The sequence below is a fragment of the Gymnoscopelus braueri genome (assembly GCF_963280865.1).
Source record: "Gymnoscopelus braueri genome assembly, chromosome: 19".
NCBI classification, from domain to species: Eukaryota; Metazoa; Chordata; class Actinopteri; order Myctophiformes; family Myctophidae; genus Gymnoscopelus; species Gymnoscopelus braueri.
This window is the reverse complement of record NC_137621.1, coordinates 16797661-16820372: the sequence shown is the minus strand read 5'-3', so window position 1 is coordinate 16820372 and position 22712 is coordinate 16797661. Positions and strand designations below refer to the sequence as shown.

At 42.2% G+C, this 22712-nt stretch overlaps 1 protein-coding gene across 1 annotated transcript in view; it reads left to right on the top strand.

Moving 5' to 3' along the window:
* The window catches only part of LOC308074684 (ryanodine receptor 3), a gene marked incomplete at its 5' end in the record, with an annotated part of 322999 nt that overhangs the window by 222688 nt on the left and 77599 nt on the right, over positions 1-22712 (top strand). The window contains 14 exon segments of the mRNA XM_080414190.1: positions 2309-2478; positions 5804-6024; positions 7574-7664; positions 9508-9648; positions 11493-11656; positions 11879-11957; positions 14850-14939; positions 15858-16004; positions 18094-18156; positions 19322-19397; positions 19801-19924; positions 21029-21144; positions 21919-21986; positions 22308-22429. Of these exon segments, the coding sequence (XP_080270316.1) occupies positions 2309-2478; positions 5804-6024; positions 7574-7664; positions 9508-9648; positions 11493-11656; positions 11879-11957; positions 14850-14939; positions 15858-16004; positions 18094-18156; positions 19322-19397; positions 19801-19924; positions 21029-21144; positions 21919-21986; positions 22308-22429 (1672 nt within the window).

Here is a 22712-nt window from a genome sequence, read left to right as displayed (position 1 = left end):
CAAATCAAAAAGTGACACAGACGCGTTCCAGGTATTAATGGGTTAATGCACGACGGGTACTTTCCCCCGTCGGTCCATCAAGCCGTCGAGTGATGAACCTGGACTGTATCACACTCAAAGTCACCGTTCTCTGTCAAAGTACAACAGCTACTAAAACATCTTCAAAGCCAAGCGGGGAGATTATATTGATTTGGTATCACAGCCTCGTACCTTTTTAATCAGCGCAGCCTTTGTACTCTCCCCACAGCTCTCTGTGTATAAGCCAGATCATTTCTATAGCGGGGTGTTCTGCTCTTATTGATTGATCTCGCATGAGTGCGGCCGGCGACACTCGCCTCCTTAACCCATTGATACCTAGAACGCATCTGTGTCACTTTAGATGTCTTTGGCTATTCAAAAATAGCAGATATACAAGCTCATAGCGCGGCACCGAGTGCCGCGCTACGAGCTTGTATATCTGCTATTTTTGAAAAATCGTGAAATTTTTTTTTTTAATTTTTTTCCGAAAAATTGTTAGGATTTTGAATTTTTTAGACGCGGCCTCAGGTCTTAATGGGTTAACTCGCTGCTGTGAATGCAGCCGCTCGCCTACCCGCCACACAGCGTGCTCCGCCGACCACACCGACACGCAGCGGATGCAGTGAGCCGCGCGGCTCCAGCAGAAAGCCCCAAAGTACAAAAACAAATCCAGCGTTGGATCATTCCATATAGCAAAGAGACCCCCCTATGAAATTCAACATGATCCGCACATGATCTTTGCAGTATTAAACATCAACCAGAACAAGCACGCTACCTACAAGTAGTCTTTATGGGGAGGGGGGGGTTATGGGGGGGTTACTTACCGAGGGTGAGTGAGAGTGTACAGTAGCATCCAGGAGAATGAGGCTGCCACAGACACCTGGAACTCTTTTTTTATTCATACAACGTTTAACCCATTAAGACCTGTAGCCGATTCTACAAATGTCTTCTAAATCCCAACAGTATTCTGAAAAAAACGTATGTTTCTATATCAGTGGTGCTCAAACCTTTTCATGTCAAGGACCCCCCAACATTATATGTATTTGGCCGCCGACCCCCATCTCAAAATATTTTGTTCCAGGGACCCCCAGAAGCAAAGATTAGAGTTAAAAATGTTGGCTTTAAAACAATATATATTCAAAGATTTGCACATATTTTCAAAATATTTCAAAAATAGCAGATCTACAAGCTCGTAGCATGGCACTCGGTGCCGCGCTATGAACTTGTATATTTGCTATTTTTGAATAGCCAAAGTGTAAAATAATGCTTTTAGCTCAAATCAAAAAGCAACACAGATGCGTTCCAGGTCTCAATCGGTTAAAAGAGCATGATGTTCATTTTCGTGTGCAGTCAACTACTGTAGTTGTAGTGTAGTGTAGTAATAGTAATAGTAGTAGTAGTAGTAGTAATAATTGTAGTAGTGGTCGGGGCATGCAGCCACTATGGAAGGCAAAAGCCAAAGGCTATTTGGCTGCACACCAAATAGACATCATGTTGTTTTAAAATATGTATAAATAATAAAGGAGAGATGAACATTTTTCCTGAGTGCGGATCATATTGAATTTCATCCCAGCAGAAAAAGCCCCCCCCCCCCCCCCCATCCCCATCCCAGAGCTGCTTAATGAATATACATGACTCCCCCTGATCCTTGGCATCAAACTGAATTCACTCAGTGGATTCCACGGGCGCACAATTTTGTGGATTACACAATCCGAAAAATGATGGAAGTGGTGACTTCTGGTGGTGAAATAATTGGTTATATAAAATGTATTTTTTTTTTTTTCATTTCTAATTTATTTAAACGGGACGTCCAGTCGAGATCTCTTTTACAAGGGAGGCCAGGCCAAGATGGCAGCAATACTAGACATTACAGTACGGCACATCATACATAAACCACACATTGAGAACATGCATTAGGCTACATATTGTACCGCACTTCATTAAATAGTAGTACAGTAGTATAATATTCAAAGAGAACCCAGTTTATCAGAAAATTATGACGCTCCACTGACACGAACAAAAAGTATATTCTGTATCAGAGATTTAAATTCACCAAGTGAAACCAGGGTATCTAGAGACGGGTAAGGTCTTGTATATCATTCCATAAAGGTGCAAAATAAGCGGTGTTTCCTAGTTTCCTTTCCAACTAATCTGGATACTTACTTACATATATATTTACATGTTATTGTATTGTATTGTCTTGTATTGTATTTTATCGTATTGTCTTGTATTTTATTGTATTTTATTGTATTTTATTTTTTGTCTTTTATTCTGTGTCTGTCATTGACAGATGGGTCAGTGACGGAGCCAGACATGTCTGCGAGTTTCTGCCCGGACCACAAGGCCCCCATGGTGCTGTTTCTGGACAGGGTGTACGGCATCGAGGACCAGAGCTTTCTCCTACACTTGCTGGAGGTGGGCTTTCTGCCTGACCTCAGGGCCTCCACCTCGCTGGACACGGTAAGGAAGGACCGCTCGGTAATATAGTACATGCAGTATATCGCCGCTGTCGCCGGGCAGAAACCTCGTATCTCCATAATTTAACGTTTTATGTCATATTAAGCCATTAAGACCTGAGGCCGATTCTACAAATGTCTTCTAAATCCCAACAGTTTTCTGGAAAAAAAACGTGTGTTTCTATGACAGTGGTTCTCAAACCTTTTCACGTCAAGGACCCCCAAAATTATATTTATTTGGCCCGCCGACCCCCATCTCAAAATATTTTGTTCCAGAGACCCCCAGAAGGAAAGATTTGAGTTAAAAATGTTCGCTTTAAAAGAATATACTCAAAAGATATGGACACATTTTCACGATTTTTCAAAAATAGCAGATCTACAAGCTCGTAGTGCGGCACTCGGTGCCGCGCTACAAGCTTGCATATCTGCTATTTTTGAATAGCCAAAGTGTAAAATAATGCTTTTTAGCTCAAATCAAAAAGTGACACAGATGCTCCTTCCAGGTCTTAATGGGGTTGAGAGGCTCTACAAAAGCTCTCGCAAAAGCAGTGAAAATAGCCGCAATCCATAAGCACCCGACGCGTCGCATTCGGGTACGCATTGAGCTTGTAGATCTGCTATTTCGGGCTAATTTGTGAAAATCTTTGAAAGTGAAAGTGGTTCATTCTGTCGGTTTTTAGAAATATTGAACCACTGAGAAGTTTTAACAAGAAGCTTGTGACTAAATAACAGCTACATTGGATCCATTGGAACACATGGTTTCTTTTTCACATTTCCTGAAAGGTTACGGTTTTGGACAAACATGTGGAGCAGTTTAACGACCATACCGGTTGCATTTAAATTGTGTGTGTGTGTGTGTGTGTGTGTGTGTGCGCGCGTCAGTGGTGGAAAAAGTACTCAAATTCTTTACTTAAGTAAAAGTACCAATACTGCACTATAAAAATACTCTGTTACAAGTAAAAGTCCAGAATTAAAAATGTACTTGAGTAAAAGTACTAAAGTATTGGAATCAAAATATACTTAAACTACCAAAAGTAAAAGTACTAAATATTTGAAAATAGCAGATCTACAAGCTCACAACGCGTCGCGATGCGACGCGTTGTGAGCTTGTAGATCGGCTATTTTCAAATAGTCTAGGTATAAAACAGGGCTAAAGTAGTTAATGTATGTTTCATAATATAATAATTTATATCTGAAAAGTAATTAGTAACTAAAGTTTTCAAATAATTGAAGTCGAGTAAAAGTACAATATTTGCCTCTGAGATGTAGTGGAGTAGAAGTAAAAGTATTGGAAATTGGAAATACTCAAGTAAAGTACAAATACCTCAAAATTGTACTCAAGTACAGTACTTAAGTAAATGTACTTAATTACTTTACACCACTGGCGCGCGCGTGTGTGTGTGTGGGTTTGCGTGAATGACTGAGAACTAGAAGCTGTATACAGCACTGTGTTGTGTACAGAAGTGCATTGTCAGGGATCAACCTCTGCCACCGTAGGGCATGGAGGAGAGAGCCCATGGTAGGGTTTGATATCCCTGGCTGTTATTTCCGTGGGGGGGATCCTCTATGCCCCCTCCCCACCCCCGGCTCTGTCTCTATGAGACACTGACAGTGTTAACCCATTAAGACCTGAGGCGATTCTTTAAAAAAAATCTAAATCCTAACAGTTTTTTGAAAAAAAAAAATCTAAAAAAAAAAAATTCAAGATTTTTCAAAAATAGCAGATCTACAAGCTCGTAGCGCGGCACCGAGTGCCGCGCTACGAGCTTGTATATCTGCTATTTTTGAATAGCCAAAGACATCTAAAGTGACACAAATGCGTTCCAGGTATCAATGGGTTAATATGACAACATCTAAAAATAGCCACCCTCGACCGCCACCAGCTGCCTATACACACTGCCGTCAGGCGAAGAAGAACTTTGATCCACGCTGAGAAGCACAGATCATCAGACAGGCACTAATTTGATCCGTGCCATTAAGCGAATCAAAGGCCGCCTGATTCAACATGCTGTTACGGGGCGTGTCATGGGGAATACTAAACGCGGTGTAGCCAAAAACACAGGGGAAGGACCCCCGAGAAGAGCAGACAGACAGACGCCTGGAGGTGGAGCAGGTTCGAGTATACGAGGAGTTTTTAGTGAACATGAACAGACAAGGCCGGGACGACGAGGGTAGTGAGGCCTGCAAGGGTCAAAAGCAGAGAAGCACTCTCCAACACAGACAAATGATGCCAAGGGAGCGGGCGAGAATCCAAACGGCAAAGACAGGCAAAAAAAAAGAAGGTCGAGCACACTGAAGGCAGGCGGAACTGAATCTGAGACGGGACTCGGATAAAAGAGAGTCTAGACAGAAACATGGGGTAACATACAGTAGCTTAGGCCCTGGCAGTGGAGGCAGGGAACTGCAGGGTTTATAGTGGCTAGATTTGCTACTTTGAACTTGGCATCTCTATTTTGGGCTTGTCAGTATAGGCAGAAATTGTCCAAAAAAAAGATGATCTAAAAGCCCTCGACACATCGGGTTGTGACGCAGTGGAAGGAATGTAGCGGTTGCCTCTCATGTCTGCATGATGCTCGCATACAAAGTTTCATGGTGTTTTGTGAATCCATTCAGAAGTTATACACTACAGTATGCCTTTTTTTTTGTGAAAAGCTACACCTACTACAGTTTCACCTCACCACTCTTTGGCCAGTTGGTGTGAAAAATGAATCGGTTCTTCTGCGCCCCATGGGCCATGACCAACATTTCCATAAAGTGTCATGGTGTTGCACGGTTCAATTGGGGAAACTGCCTTTTGCCTTTTGATGAGAAAGCCTCGCCCCAACCTCCACGTTCCCATCAAGATACCTGTTAACCCATTAAGACCTGAGGCGATTCTTAAAAATGTTTTCTAAATCCTAACAGTTTTTTGAAAAAAAATCCCCCCCCCCAAAAAAAAATGTGTTCAAGATTTTTCAAAAATAGCAGATCTACAAGCTCGTAGCGCGGCACTCGGTGCCGCGCTATGAGCTTGTATATCTGCTATTTTTGAATAGCCCAAAGAAATCTAAAGTGACACAGATGCGTTCCAGGTCTTAATCAGGCTTAGAATAATATACTTTACTATTAGGAACAGTAAAATATTAGTGTTTTGACATGACAATTAATGGCTTATTGACGGAACATTATCTGCTTTGATGGGTGTTTGTTTCTGTACCATACAAGATCATATATTATGTTATTTACAAAAAATATATAAAGACCCAATCTGTCATTTTAGAGGCGGTGCAATCTTAATATGTCAAAGGTGTAACTATAACAACCACGGCCACTTAATTCTCTCTTGACAGGAAGGTCTGTGTACCACCGAGACCGCCCTGGCCATGAACCGCTACATCGGCTCGGCCATGCTGCCCCTCCTCACCCGCTGTGCCCCCCACTTCGCTGGCACCGAGCACCACGCCACGCTCATCGACTGCACGCTGCACACCATCTACCGCCTGTCCAAGGGCCGCTCGCTCACCAAGGCCCAAAGGGACGCCATCGAGGAATGTCTGCTAGCCGTCTGCAAGTAAGGCGCTCTGCCATTTTTTTGAGTGGTGCTAGCCACTCCAAGGAGTGACTTTGTCCTGGTGTGTGTGTGTCTGTCTGTGTGTATGAGCACGGCCTCTCTGTATGTTTGAGCACAGCCTCAACAGCTGCGGCTGATTGCAACACAAAGATGCAACCAGTTACACTAATTATACACACACACACGCACACACACACTCACACACAACACACACTTTTGAGTAAAAATACTTAATGAGTAAAAATACTTAAAATGAGTAAAAATACTTAAATATTAGTAAAGATACTTTAAAGTTCCTAAACTGAGTAAAAATACTTTAAATGAGTAAAAATACTTTAAATGAGTAAAAATACTTAAAAGATGTTAAAATGAGTAAAAACACGTAAAAATCAATAAAAACATTTTAAAGTACTTAAAATTAGTAAAAATACTTTGAAGTCATCAAAGTCTGTAAAAAGTAACTAACGAAATGAGCTCATGAAAGGCACCACTCTCTTCACACTGGTGTGATTTTTTTAGCTCTGTCTGGACCACTAGTGAATTTAGAAAAAATCTCACACAACAAAGTATATCAAGCTTTTTTTCCCCACACTACGCATATTATTGTCACTTCTTGATTTGAGCTTAAAAAGCATTATTTTACACTTTGGCTATTCAAAAATAGCAGATATACAAGCTCATACGAGCTTGTAGATCTGCTATTTTTGAAAAATCGTGAAAATGTGTGCACATTTTTTTATATATATATTTTTAAAGCGAACATTTTTAACTCAAATCTTTGCTTCTGGGACCCCCTGGAACAAAATATTTTGAGATGGGGGGGTCCGCGGCCAAATACATATCATTTTGGGGGTCCTTTACATGAAAAAGATTGAGCACCACTGATATAGAAACATACGTTTTTCAGAATACTGTTGGGATTTAGGAGACATGTAGAATCGGCTTTGGGTCTTAATGGGTTAAAAAATATATTAATTTAACAAAGATACAATATATATTTTTTTCATATTTTAAAACTTTCTCCGTAGTTATGCTAATGGTCCCCGTGCCACTGGTTGAGAAACAGTGCTCTGGCAAGAACCGTTGTTCATGCAAACGTTGAATAAAGCTCCTATTTAGTAATTATCCCCCTGAGCTGCGTGTGCACTGTGACGGCGCGCCGACGCCGAACAAGCCTCGAATCTCATCTTTGAAGAAGAACAGAGTGTTCAGCCAAATATTCATTGGAGCTCAGCAGTGACGCCATAGGGTCTGCTTTCCCTCTGTTGTCTTTGCATCTAATTCCACTGCAAGTCACTAAGTAAGACATTGGTTCTGGGTTCTTAATACTTTAAACGTTGTTCCAGAAAAGATTTTAAAAAATAACAAAAATAGCAGATTTTATACAAGCCCACGACGTGTCACGATGCCACGCGTTATGTGCTTGCAGATCCGCTATTTTCGTTTCGTGTGACACTGCTGTACCACGAAGTAATAAAATAGGGCTGGGATAAAAAAAATGCTATCGGGACCAACGCAGCGCTCTTATCTGTCTTTCATCATTCTGCAGGTACCTTCGTCCCTCCATGCTGCAGCAGCTCTTGCGTCGCCTGGTCTTCGACGTGCCCTTGCTGAGCGAGTACTGTAAGATGCCTCTCAGGGTTGGTACCGCGTTCTTCACTTTTCTTTTGCTTCGTTTATTTGGTCCCGAACAAAATATGTGTGTGTAGTAGGGCTGTCAACTTTCCTCAGAAATGATATTCGAATATTGGTCTTAAAAATGTGCAGATATTCGAATATATTCGAATATTATTATTATTACAAAAAAACTCATTTTTCTAATTTTCTTTTTGACAGAAACAATACAAAAAACAATGTATCGAGTGCTCGGATCCAATAAAACATATCTTTTGTTTGTTTTTATAACTTGATACATTGTTTTTTGTATTGTCCCTGTCAAATAAACATTAAAAAAAAAACTTTTTTTTTCTTTTCTTTCTTTTTTCTCGAATATTAATTTTTATATTCGAATATACATATTTTCCCCATATTCGAGGAATATTCGATATTCTAATATTAATTCACCAGCCCTAGTGTGTAGAAGAGTACCGGCTGGATTTACACAGAATTTGCAGTGCCGTTTCATGCACCCTGGAGGATGAACCCTACTGATTTTGGGGGGAACCCCATGGCCTTACCCCTATTACCACTTTCAGGTCAAATTATCAACTTTCCTGCACCACTCATTGTTCAAAAGGCACTTTGTATCTTCTTATTTATGGTTCAGACTCTGGCACTAATGATTATTCTTACATTTTCCTCTTCTGTAAGGATGGCAGTGTCCGTTGGTTCAGCCCACTTTGGTGCAGTTTGTTGCAAATAAGAGGATTGTTATTTCTCTTCTGTCACTTCCCTGTTGTTTTCTCTCCTCCAGCACTGCAATGTCCAGCATAGCCAAGCCTGACCTCTCTGTAGCAGTCTAGTCCCTGCAGGGCCTACTGCTGTACCGCTGTGCCACAGTTTTTATCAGTTGCCATCACCACCCTGATATTACTCCTGTTCACTGCAACCAACCTGTCTTTCTCTCTTTTTCTGTCTCTCATCATCATGATCTCTCTCTCTGTCTCTCTCTGTGTATCTCTCTCTGTGTCTCTCTCTCTGTCTCTCTCTCTCTCTCTCTCTCTCTCTCTCTCAGTCTCTCTCAGTCTCTCTCTCTCTCAGTCTCTCTCTGTCTCTGTCTCTGTCTCTCTCTCTCTCTCTCTCTGTCTGTCTGTCTGTCTGTCTCTCTCTCTCTCTCTCTCTCTCTCTCTCTCTCTCTCTCTCTCTCCTCTCTCTCTCTCTCTCTCTCTCTCTCTCTCTCTCGCTCTCTTGCTCTCTCTCTCTCTCTCTCTCCTCCTCTCTCTCTCTCTCTACGCGCACAGGTTTGGGTTTTGAGTCCAGCTGCAGGTGTCAGAGTTAAATAAACACTGAGGATTTTACAGTGTAGATTGGAAAGATAATGTCATCAAATGGGAGTCCTTGCCGTGGCCTAATGCATATCAAACTGGGGATACTTATTGTAATGCAAAAGGTTGAGAATTATTGATTCATGCTGGGCACGGGAGAATTCATTTCCCTACATGTCATCACCCACTATGTATCCTATTTGATATGCATTGCACACTGGTGTGTGTGTGTGTGTGCATATGTGCATGCATATGTGTGTGTGTGCGTGTGTGTGCAGAAGACTACATCAACAAATGCTTTCCTGTACTGTATTTCCCATACTTGATTTCTGCGGCTTAATGCAGTGGTTCTCAAAGTGGGGTCTGGGGACCCCCAGGGGTTCTAGGGGGCAAAAATCCTTTCATATCGGGGTCCGCGTCCTAATACTAATTAAATTTGGAGGTCCTTGACATGAAAACGTTTTAGAACCGCTGGCCTCATGCATGCTAAACTAAAAGTTTGAAGGACCACTTGCGCTAATGCATTGACCTTTGCCCTCTGTGCGTGTCCTCCGTGCAGCTGCTGACCAACCACTACGAGCAGAACTGGAAGTACTACTGCCTGCCGTCAGGCTGGGGGAGCTACGGCATGGCCAGTGACGAGGAGCTCCTGCTCACCAAGAAGATCTTCTGGGGCGTGTTTGATTCTCTGTCCCAGAGGGTGAGGGCTCATTCGTCTCTGTCAGATCAACAGGGCTCCGGGGCTAAGCCGCCAAAGTTCTCAAAACGATCGGACCGAATGAAACGTTCACGATCACGACGTGCTGACTTGCCATACAGCCGGCTGTGTGTATATATATATATATATATATATATATATATATATATATATATATATATTAGGGCTTTCACCAACTAGTCGACTAGTCGACTAGTATAACCACTAGTCGACTCTGTTGGTACTAGTCGAATAGTTGAGTCGAATATTATTATTATCCTCCTGACTTTATTTTTTATCAAAAGGGGGTCAAAAGTATGCCCAATAAAAGCCTATTATTGGGCAATGGGGATCCTTGGAGACGCTGCTGTGGTGCTGTGCTGCTGTGCCAGAAGCGCTTCCCTTAAAACGCCATAAAAATAAGGGCAGGAGGATAATAATAATAGTAATATAGTAGTAGAATTTTTTTTTTTAATGTTAATTTCGACTAGTCGACTAGTCGTCGACTAATTGGTCAAAACAGTCGACTCACACAAATCATTAGTTGTGAATGCCCTAATATATATATATATATATATATATATATATATATATATATATATATATATATATATATATATATATATATATATATCCTGTCTCTCCAGCTCTTAAAGTAAACAGATTTGTATTACATTTTTCAGATGGAATGATTTCATTCAATCAGTAGAGAGAACCTATTTATCAACTTGTATTTTATGGTGTTCCAGTTAAAATGTTGTGTCATTACTTCCAATTTCACTTATCCTGTATCCTGTATGAGTTCCCTCTCGTGATTAGATTAAATTGGTAACCTGACCTGAAAATGCATTTTCTATTCACTAAATAGCTAGAGAGACGAGGAGACCCCTGTTACTGAACAAACACGAAATTATTGCTACTATTTAATTATTATTCTTGATCAAAGACTATGAATATTGCAACGGATGTGTTGTCCTTTGTCTCTGTAAAGGTCTTTTTAGACGCTGTACTCTAAATGTACTGTATGAAAGTGAAGTCCTACATAGGGATGGGCAGAGAACGTCAATATTTGGACAGCAGTGATTGATCTGAAGCCTCAGGCATTCCCATCCTATTTATCTGCATTAACCACTTCAAGCCCTGTATATAGTGAAAATAGCCGATCTACATGGTCGATCTACAAAGCTTGTAGAATTTTTGAAAATATTTGGGAGAAAAACATTCTAGACAATTTTTTTTCAAATGTTTGCCTATAATGATATGCAAATAGGTACACCAGGTTCAAAGTGGTTAACCCTTTAAGACCGGGAAAGTATCTGTGTAATTTTTAGATTTCTTTGGCTATTCAAAAATAGCATAGCGGCACCGAGTGCCGTGATATGAGCTCGTAGATCTGTTTATTTTTTATTTTTATTGTGAACATTTGTGCAAATCTTATATATTTTTAAAGCGAACATTTGTCAAATATTTAGTTTCAGGGACCCCCAGAAGCAAAGATTTGAGTTACAAATGTTCACTTTAAAAATATGTATATTCCAATATTTGCATACGTTTTAATGATTTTTCAAAATCATAGCGCAGCACTCGGTGCTGCGCTATGAGCTTGTATATCTGCTATTTTTGAATAGCCAAAGGAATCATAAAAATGACACAGATGCGTCCCCAGATTGAATGGGTTAACATCTCTCTGAACCCTCTCCCCGTCTCTGACAAAAAAAAAACATTTTCATCTTTATAAAAGCCCTTAGCCGCATAGCTTCCCTTTGACAACAAGACGAATTCTGCTTCATGATGAATGACCAAAGAGCACACCCATCGCCATGGAATGTCTCCCTCTCTCCTTTCAGAAATATGACCAGGAGCTCTTCAAGATGGCCATGCCCTGCCTCAGCGCCATCGCTGGAGCGCTGCCACCTGATTACGTGGACGCCACCATCAGCACCGCGGTGGAGAAGCCCGTTTCCGTAGACGCACAGGGCAACTTTGACCCCAAACCGATTAACACGGCCAAGTAAGGATGTGAAATATGATGGCCCTGCAATTTAAACACACAGTAACTTCTCCTAAGTGCTGTATAAAATATACACACCATTTCCGTGATTAAACACACGCCGCCGCGCTATGCTTTACGACCGTGCATTTACATACACTTTATTCATGTATGCGACAACAGGTGTGCTGCTGTACATACATTCACACCGCAGTGAGTGATTAACATTGTGTCTGTTCACAGCGTCTGTCTTCCGGAGAAGCTGGAGCATTTCGCAAACAAATATTCGGAACATTGTCATGACAAATGGTCGGCAGAGAAGGTAAGCTCAGAGATGTGATTATGTGTGTTTGATGCTGTGACATCAGACTGGGAATAAAGCTTTATTTTCTGCTTCCGTTTTTTATACAAGAGGTTCGGGCTGCGTTCTGTAGCGCCCCTCACATCTACGTCACACCGCCGATCCGACCAATATGACCATATATGGGCATATATGGAGGCCGTCTGACCGATCGACTTCAAAGCCGGCGTGCATATTGCCGTCGGATCGGCAGTTGTGCAAGAAATATTGATAAATACGCAAATCCCCATAATACAGTATGGAGGACTCTGATGTCATCAATATGACGTCATAGTACTGACGTCATAGTCTCGCCTGGACAGTATGGAGGCCCCTGACATTTGCGAATCGGTGTTGTTAGGCAGTGGTTGTTAGGCAATGGTTTCTGTTGTGTTCAGACAACTGTGTTCAGACAACTGTAACTTCACAAGGACCAGCGGTCCTTGTGAAGTTACAGGTGTGTGTGTGTGTGTAACCAGGTCCATTTGGTTCCATGTGTACACTCTTAAAGAGTTACATCAGGGGTGTCAAACTCGCGGCCCGCGGGCATTTTGCGGCCCGCGGAAAGGTCCAGTGCGGCCCGCGAAATACTTTTCAAAATAGTGAATTGATACTACCTCGTTGCCTTGCTGAGCGTCCAAGCAGCTCTCCCCCCTCCCCCACTGGCTGCAGCAAGTACCTCTGATGGCCCGGTAGTCAGCCAACATTCCACAGCCAGCTGTGGACTGTTCTGGCTGATTGGCTCGTTAACAGTCTACTCAAGTCGAGTAGTATTGTCTGTCTGTCTGTCTGTCTGTCTGTCTGTCTGTCTGTCTGTCTGTCTGTCTGTCTGTGTCTCACACACACACACACACACACACACACACACACACACACACACACACACACACACACACACACACACACACACAGGAGCTTGCCCTGAGAAAGGAGGAGCTCGCACTATGAGCTTGTAGATCTGCTATTTTTGAAAAATCATGGAAATCTTTACAGATGTCTCCTAAATCCTAACAGTTTTCTGAAACACTTATGTTGCTATAATATGTGGTTCTCTAACTTTTTTATGTCTATATTATATGTCTATATTATATGTCTATATTATATGTCTATATTATATATATATATATATATATATATATATATATATATATATATATATATATATATATATATATATATATGTGTGTGTGTGTGTGTGTGTGTGTGTGAGAACGCTCCCCCCTCCCCACTTGTTCTGTAAAGAACAATAGGCAAGCAATTGAAGCCATGGCCATGTAAATTAACATAAGGTGTCCTCTTCTACGTCGTCAAATACCGCATAAAAAGAGCCACAGGTAAACAGCTATTTACCATTCACCTGAAAGCTGAGGAGAAGAGAGAACTTGAATGAATTTAATTGTTCTATTTCAAATGGATGGGCTCATTACAAATTGCATTGTTTGATTTTAATGTAAATAATTAAAGTAGCTAATCTTCATAAAACATTTTTTAAAGTGATATACTGTAGTTATAGCAGTGACTGAGATGTAGTGGAGTAAAAGTTCTGGAAATTGGAAATACTAAAGTAAAGTAAAACTCAAATCTTTAGGTACAGTACTTGAGTAAATGTAATTAGTTACTTTACACCACTGTTCTATAAATGTAATTATTTAACCACCCACACACATTACCAGGTATTGTTTAATTTCAAATTGAATTATTCTACTTAAAATGGTTTATAATAAGGGTAATAATAATAATAATAATAATAATAAGACAAGACAAGACAACAGATTGAAAAACAATGCTGTATAACTGAATGCGTGTGAGCGCGCATGTGCGTCCGCAACTGGTTCCTGCCCACCTCAAGTCACCATTTGACCAATCTTGCCCGGACATCAAAATGAGTTTGCCACCCCTGAGTTACATTTACACAAATGATTTTACAGTGTAGATGGGATCCAAGATGTATAAAAGAAATGCATTAATTGGGGGGGTCTGTGGCCTAATACATATCAAACTGGGTGTCCTTGAAATGATAAAGGTTGAGAATCACTGACATACTATACTATGATGTTAGTGTGAAATGTCACAGCGTGCTACTCCCTCTGGTGGCCCAAATCCACCTTTGTAACGTTGATACAACGGTGAGTCTCTAGTCCTCTCTTCTCTTTGTCTCTGCTGTACTGACAGGCCTGCATTGCTGCATCTTATACCAGTCGGTTCTCAAACATGTTCATGTCAAGGACTCCCACATTGATATATATATGTGGCTGCAGACCCCCATCTGAAAAGATTTTGTGCCAGGGACCGCCATAAGAGAAGATTTGAGAAGCCTTTTCAGACTATTTATGAGAATAGCTGATCTACAAGCTCTCAATATGTTGCGTTGTGAGCTTGTACATCAGCTATTTTCGAATAGCCAAAGTATAAACTAGGGTTGGATAAACTTAATTTTTTGCTATATTAACACATTTAGTTGGGGACCCCATGGGACCCTCCGAAGGACGCCGGGGGGTCCCCGGACCCCACTTTGAGAACCACTGTTAGGATAGGGTGTCAGCCACCGCCCAATGTGCCGTTGTGACTCTTTAATATATTGTACAGTACTTATCCAGTCTCTGAAATTGTAAATCATGTAGTTGACTGTCTTCCATGGGGAAAGGACAGACAGAGTAGGACACCTCGAATTGAATTTGCGGACGTGATTCCATTTAACTTATTATTCATTTATTTGAGGTCACAACGGTGAGATAGGCTCACATCTCGGACATTGTTTATAGTGTAAAAAAAAACAGTGTAGCTGCCGTGGGAACTCTGAATGACATGAGGGCGGATATCAAAAGCAGAGACACGCAATTTGTATCCTGGTGTGTCTATGTGTTTGTTGTTTAGGTGTTGCTGGGCTGGAAGTATGGGGACTGTGTGGACGAGAAGGCCAAGATTCACCCTCAGCTCAGGACCTACAAAGGCCTGACGGAGAAGGTAAGATACAGCAGGCTCTGTACAAAGGCCTGACAGAGAAGCAGTGGTGTAAAGTAACTAAGTACATTTACTCAGGTACTGTACTTAAGTACAATTTTGAGGTATTTTTACTTTATTGAAGTATTTCCAATTGTCTATACTTCTACTTCTACTCCACTACATCTCAGAGACAAATATTGTACTTTTACTCCACTACAATTATTTGAAAATCTTAGTTACTAGTTACTTTGCAGATATAAATGATTACTTTTCAAAACATACATTAACGACTTCAGCCCTATTTTATACCTAGGCTATTTGAAAATAGCCGATCTACAAGCTCACAACGCGTCGCATCGCGACGCGTTGTGAGCTTGTAGATCTGCTATTTTCAAACATTTTAGTGCTTTTACTTTAAAAGTACATTTGGATACCAATACTTTTGTACTTTTACTCAAGTAAATTTTGGATTCTGGACTTTTACTTGTAATAGAGTACTTCTACATTGCAGTATTGGTACTTTTACTTAAGTAAAACATTTGCGTACTTTTTCCACCACTGCAGAGAAGTCGAGGTACAGCAGGCTTTGTACAAAGGCCTGACAGCAGGCAGCAGGCCCTGGAATATCTTGCCCCTCCAAATTAGAGCTGCCTATTGTTACTTGAAGAGTTACTTAAAGATGAAAGAATTCATAGACTTGCTAAGATGTTCCCATAGGAACTGATCCAATACGCTCTCGTTGTCATCAGGATGATCGAAGCCACCCTTTATCACATGTTTTGGGCTTGTTCAGACCCGGCTTCATTCTGGACCACACTAACCTTTTCATATACCATGTGTGTGAGAGAGAAATAGGAATAATTGCGACCCAAACGCTCAGTGTGAACGCAGCATAACGATGCCATACTTCTCATCGTCTGTTCGCTCTTCGTGTCGCAGGAGAAGGAAATCTACAGGTTTTCAGTGAGAGAGTCACTGAAGACTATGCTGGCTATGAGCTGGAATATTGACCGGACCAAGGATGGGGAGAGCATGTCTCAACAGAGAGAGAGCGAGAAGCTAAGGAAGATCTCACAGTCCTCACAGGTACAGCACATACTGTAGGTCAGATCACTAACTCAGTATCTGACATAATGGTTTATTATAGTGGTCAAAAGGTCAATTTCAAGAAGATGAATTGATTAACATAATTGTGTCGCACTTAACTTATGAACTATTAATTGTATTAGAATCAGTTTTATTGTCACATCACACAGGTTTACAGGTGTAAAGAAGTGGGTGAAATCCCACCTGTTTCATCATCTAGTAGTTTCTCATGAGAAGGGAGAGCGTAGAAGTAGCCTAAGAGCAGAAAGAAAAACGCAGATACAGATAGCATATGTAGTAGCAGCCAGGTATGTACATGATGTTTACAACATTAGCGTCATACGCAGCCAGGAGAGTACATGGATGACACTCGAGGATAACACTGATTGCATTTGAATGCTCGACTTAAAGTAGTTTTACTCCCTACATTAAGTTTCCCCACTGTAGATAGATGATTTATAAGATAATGATTCTAAACCGATGAGGAAGGTTGTTATTTCGTGGCTCAACTGTGTGCACACTCTATTTGAACGACTCTATCAAACAAGATGTCGACAAGGGCAAATATTGCGGCATGGTCATGCTGGACCTCCAAAAGGCCTTTGACACCGTCAATCACCCAATTATGATCAATAAGCTCAAAGCAATAGGTTTTGATGATACGTCAGTGAACTGGATGAGATCCTACCTGGAAGGGAGGGAGCAAGTGGTGGAAGTAAACGGCACCCAGTCCCCCCCCCTCCCTGTGACTTGTGGTGTCCCACAAGGAAGTATACTAGGACCTTTACTGTTCCTGATATATGTGAATGACATGTCATCGGCCTGCGACTGCAAGCTGTTCCTGTTCGCAGATGACTCGGCCCTGCTAGTCTCGGACAGGGACAGGCTGCAGGTTGAGAAAACTCTCAGCTCCGAACTCAACAAGATCTGCATCTGGCTCTCTGACAACAAACTTTCATTACACCTGGGTAAAACTGAATCCATCCTCTTTGGGTCCAGTCCTAACCTTAGCAAGGCAGAGAGTTTCACGATCAAAGTGGGTGATAATGTCATCAAAAGAAAGGATGAAATTACCTACCTGGGCTCCATCTTGGAGGCAAACCTCTCTGGTAACAAAAACGCCGAAAAAGTGATCAAAAATGTCAACCGAACAACACGCTATTTGTGGAGGATTGATCACCTAGTCAGTAAGAATACTCTGAAGATTCTTGCAGGGGCCCTCATTCAAGGTCATTATGATTATGCATGCACTTCATGGTATCACAACACCTCCAAGGCCTTAAAAACAAGGCTCCAAACATCCCAAAACAAACTTGTAAGGCTACTTCTTGGCCTCAATCACAGAACCCATCTAACCCCTGCTCATTTTGCTAGGATTGGATGGCTTAGGGTTGAGGACAGAGTACAGCAACTTGCTATGGGCCTGGTCTTCAAGATACACCACAACATTGGGATCCCCCTGTATTTGTCAAAATACTTCAAAAATGTTAATGAAGTCCATGATCATAACACCAGAGGCAGCTCCACTGATCATGTTCAACCCAGATTTGGCTCAACTAAGGGTATGAACTCGTTCTCATGCTATTCATCAAAAATGTGGAATGCCCTACCAAAAGGAGTAAAGGAGTGTAAAACCCTACTCACTTTCAAAACTGCCCTAAAGATACACCTTCAGGAGGCTGCAATTCGAAAATGGCCCCTGTCTAAGTCTTAACCTACCCCTCCCGACCCCCCCCCCCCCCTCCTTCATTTTCCTCTTTTGTATATATATATATTTTTTCTCTCGTCATACCAGTAACCTGAAAGCTGATTGTATGACATTCTGTATAGTAGTGTGTATATCTGCCTGCCTCTTATATTTCATCATGATTTGTGTGCATGGGGTTCTCATCTTAAACAAGCGTAATGCTTAATGAGGGTTTCCAGTTTAGTAGACCTTGTATTGTGAATTTGTACTTCCATGTACTGTTATGTACTGTCATGTACTATTCTCATGTCTTTCTAAATAAACTACATCAATCAATCAATCAATCAAACACCTGTAGGTTGCTGTCGTACGTTACTGACCTCTGTTTTTGATGCCCGGCAGGCAAACGGTTTCAATCCGAGTCCGATAGACACAAGCAATGTGGTCCTGTCCAGAGAACTGCAGGTGAGTGAGTGACCCCACGGCTGGCTTGTGTTAACCCATTCAATCTGGGAACGCATCTCTGTCATTTTAGATTTATTTGGCTATTAAAAAATAGCAGATTTACAAGCTCATAGCGCGACACTGGGTGCCGTGCTATGAGTTTGTAGCAAATCTTTACAAATGTCTTCTAAATCCTAAAAACCTATGTTTTTGTGTTAAAATGCTGTTTAAAAAAATATGTGTATTCAAAGATTTGCACAAATGTTCAAGATTACAAAAATAGCAGATCTACGAGCTCGTAGCTCGGGCCCTCTGAGCCACGCTATGAGCTTGTAGATCTGCTATTTTTGAATAGCCAAAGTATAAAATAGTGGATAGCTAAAAAAACTAAAACGACACATATGCGTTCCTGGATTTAATTGATTAAGCTTATTCAATTATCACATAATAACTGCGTCGCTCGCCGACAAGAACTTATCGCCAAGCTAACGGTGTGTCGCTACAAGCTTGGAGATCCATTATTGTCGGCATGCGATTATAAGATTAGGCCTTATCTTATTGATCTCTCCTGAGTAGAGAGAATAGATAGAAAGATCCTTTATTGATCCCACGAGGGGGAAAAACTGCGGTCATAAAACGGCGGCAGTGGCTCAGGAGGTAGAGTAGAGTGTGGCCGCTTGGGGAGAACGGAAGGCTCCCAGTGCGAAACCCGCGGGCTCCCCCAGAGCTAGTGTCGGAAGTGTCCTTGAGCAAGACACTGAACCCCTAATTGCTCCCGATGAGCAGGTCGGTGTGGCCTTGCGTGGTTTCCTCCGGGTGAATGTAATGCAAATTGTAAAGAGCCTTGGATAAAAGGAGCTATTTAAGTGCACTATTTACCATTTATAAAACCACAAGCAATAACGGCAATAAAGAAAATGTGCCAGCCAGCCAGGGGAAAAAAAAGATACGAAAAAAAAAAAAAAACATATAAAAAAATATATATAATAGAAGTGATTCCATGGACCAGGAGGAACGCTTGGTAGTCATGCGACTCTTGTTCATCATTGTACATCAGCTTCTGCACGGAGGACTGACCCACGACTAGTGCACTAGTACAATCATTGTCATGGTGTGGATTGTGAGGTTCTTGGAAAGAGAGCTCTCCCCAGTGACATGTGCATTTATTTTGTCTCGGACTCCCAAGGGCATGATGGAGGTGCTGGCGGAAAATTACCACAACATCTGGGCCAAGAAGAAGAGGAATGAGCTTGGAAGCCGAGGTGACTCAATAATGTAGTCTCACACATGTACAGTAACACACACACACACGCACACGCACGCACGCGCGCGCGCGCACACACACACACACACACACACACACACACACACACACACACACACACGCGCGCGCGCACAGAACAGAGCAAGAGAATAATAATAGAGTGAGAAAGGGAGACAAAGAGAGCATCTGTCAGTGTGTCTGTGTGTTTTCGCGTTTGTGTGTGCGTGCGTGTGTGTGTGTGTGTGTGTGCGTGTGTGTGTGTGGCCTCAGATGAGGTGTGGAGCCACGCCCATCTAGCCATCTGCTGTTGCACAGGCACAGACAGTAGACAGTCATGGCTGACTGAGTGTTACTCACCATTGGACCGCATGTGGTTCTGGTTCTGGTTCTGTGGCCTCCAGGTGGGGGAACACATCCACTGCTGGTTCCCTACGACACGCTGACGGGCAAGGAGAAGTTCCGCGACCGAGAGAAGGCCCAGGACCTGTTCCGCTTCCTGCAAATCAATGGCTACGCCATCACAAGGTCAGTGCACGCACGCACGCACAGCACACACACATTATGTTGATATCGCTATGCTTGTGAGGGCATCAAAAGTTTATATTTATCAAATCGGCGCCCCCCAAAAACTGTTTTGCCATTTCTTAACCCCTACGGGTGTTGTGCACCGAAAATAGCCGATCTGCAATTGTAAATAGCAGATTTACAAGCTCACACTGCAATACGGTGCACACCACCCTATTGCAACTAATTGTAAATCAGTTATAACTCGAACCCCAACCCCTAAACCTAACCTCTAAAAACGCCTAATCCTAAAACCAATCTAAAACGTTTCCTAATTATTGTACAAGCCTAAATTAAAATTGTGTCCAAAAATTTGAACCATAAAAAACAACCATTGCTCTTGTGAGGACCCGGCAAATTGTGCCCGCAATGTCTATTTCTCAAATTCTACTATACTTGTGGGGACATTAAGGTCCAGACAGACAGACAGACAGACAGATACACAGACACACACACAGACACTCACACACAGGCTGTCTGTTGTCCCTGGTGGATTATTTCCTCTGTGTCACACAGACGGCTCGTGTGTCTTTATAGTTGTTGTTTTGGTGTCATTTCAAGGTGATGGGTGACATTATCATCCGCACGCAGAAATTGTTTTCGGGGCTTTTGGCTGCGATCCAAACCAACTGGGAACTGGCATGTCAAAAAGAAAACGGAATAGGAAAAGTGTCAAGCTGTTCTCTGCCAGGCTGTCTTAATTTCTGTAATGCCACCTTGGATGATGCAAGGATTTTGAAGGACACTGTTGAGATTTTAAAGCAGAGATTCCGGCCGGGAGGGTGTCGCGAGCGGGACCCCAAATAATTGGCAAAAACACTAAGATTTGAATGATAATATAACATCAATATTAAACAAGGGTTATCGCCTTCTGCGTCTCACATTTGAATGTGTGTGTGTGTGTGTGTGTGTGTGTGTGTGGGTGTGGGTGTGTGTGTGTGTGTGTGTGTGGGTGTGGGTGTGTGTGTGTGTGTGTGTGTGTGTGTGTGTGTGTGTGTGTGTGTGTGTGTGTGTGTGTGTGTGTGTGCGTGCGTGCGTGCGTGTGCGTGTGTGTGTGTGTTGCAGAGGTCAGAAGGATATGGAGCAGGACGCCTCGTCCATGGAGAAGCGGTTCGCCTATAAGTTCCTCAAGAAGCTGCTGAAGTATGTGGACTCTGCCCAGGAGTTCATCGCCCACCTGGGTAAGAAGTGAACCGTCCACCGCACATGACTACAGCAGTGGTTCTCTTTTTCCATGTCAAGGGCCTCCAAATTGTCTTGTATTTTGCCGTGTGTGTGTGTGTGTCCGGTCATGATATGAGTCCATATCTACGTTGTTTCAGCTAGCTATTTGTGTTAAGTAATAACACAGCGTTCATTCAAACATTGCACGTGTCAATCTGCATGTAATTGCTATGGAGATGATATCCAAAGCGCCCCTCCGCTCATAAAACGCTGTGTGTGTGTGTGTGTGTGTGTGTGTGTGTGTGTGTGTGTGTGTGTGTGTGTGTGTGTGTGTGTGTGTGTGTGTGTGTGTGTGTGTGTGTGTGTGTGTGTGTGTGTGTGTGTGTGTGTGTGGATACCGCTCCTAAATGAGGTCTGCCTGTGCTGCCGTTGTCCCTGCGACTACTGCTCCTAATCCCATAGCCTGCGGGTACACCGTAACCTTGACAACAAAGCCCTTGACCGTAACAACAGATCCCATAGCCCGAAATCTCTGATGTTTTGTGTCAAAAACGCTAATAAACAGCTTAAATTTGGGGAAAGTGAAAAACGGGCTTCCTCGTGCTAATGGTCATGATGGCCATGTGCAAGTTCAGATCAATTGCTCAACCCATTGAGGGAGAAAAGTTAGGCTCAGACAGACTGACTGACTATATAGTAGTATATACAGTATATATATATATATATATTCTACAATATGTAGTAGAATATTTAATAACGATATAATCTTCAGCTCAACATTGTTATTCCAGAGGCCATGGCTGCCAGTGGGAAAACAGACAGGTCACCTCACGAGCGGGAAATCAAATTCTTTGCCAAAGTAAGTACGTCCAGTACCGCATCACATGTATATGTTCATATACACAGACGGGTGCTGTAAAATATCGTGATCTTTACAGCATATATCGTCTCTGTCGGGTGGAAACCTCATTTTGTCCAAAACTGTTACTTTTCAGCATTCAAATGAAAAAATAGCAAAAGTAGCAGATCCACAAGCTCGAAACGCGCCTCGCTTCGAGCTTGTGGATCTGCTTCTTTTGAGGCTTTTGAGTGCCGCTCTAGTATGATCACGTAGGCCGTTATTTTACCCAAAAAAAGTCATAATATGGAGATAAGAGGTTTCATGACTGTCCTCCTTCAGGTCCTCCTCCCCCTCATCGACCAGTACTTCAAGAACCACTCGCTGTACTTCCTCTCGTCTCCAGTGAAGAACCTGAGCAGCAGCGGTTACTCCTCCAACAAAGAGAAGGAGATGGTCACCAGGTATTTATTGTACACATGTTCTGCTCTGTCACGTCAGACTGTACTGGAACGCAGTGATTCTCAACCCCCCCCCCAGTATGCATTAGGCCAGTGGTTCTCAAACTTTCTCGTGCCAATTAAGGACCCCCAAATTGATATGTATTTGGTCACGGACCCCCATCTGAAAATGTTTTGAGCCACAGGGACCGCCCAGAAGAGAAGATGTATGTGTAAAAAAGAAAAAGGATTCAAAATGTTCCAAACATTAAAAAAAAAATAGCAGATATACAAGCTCACAGTGCGG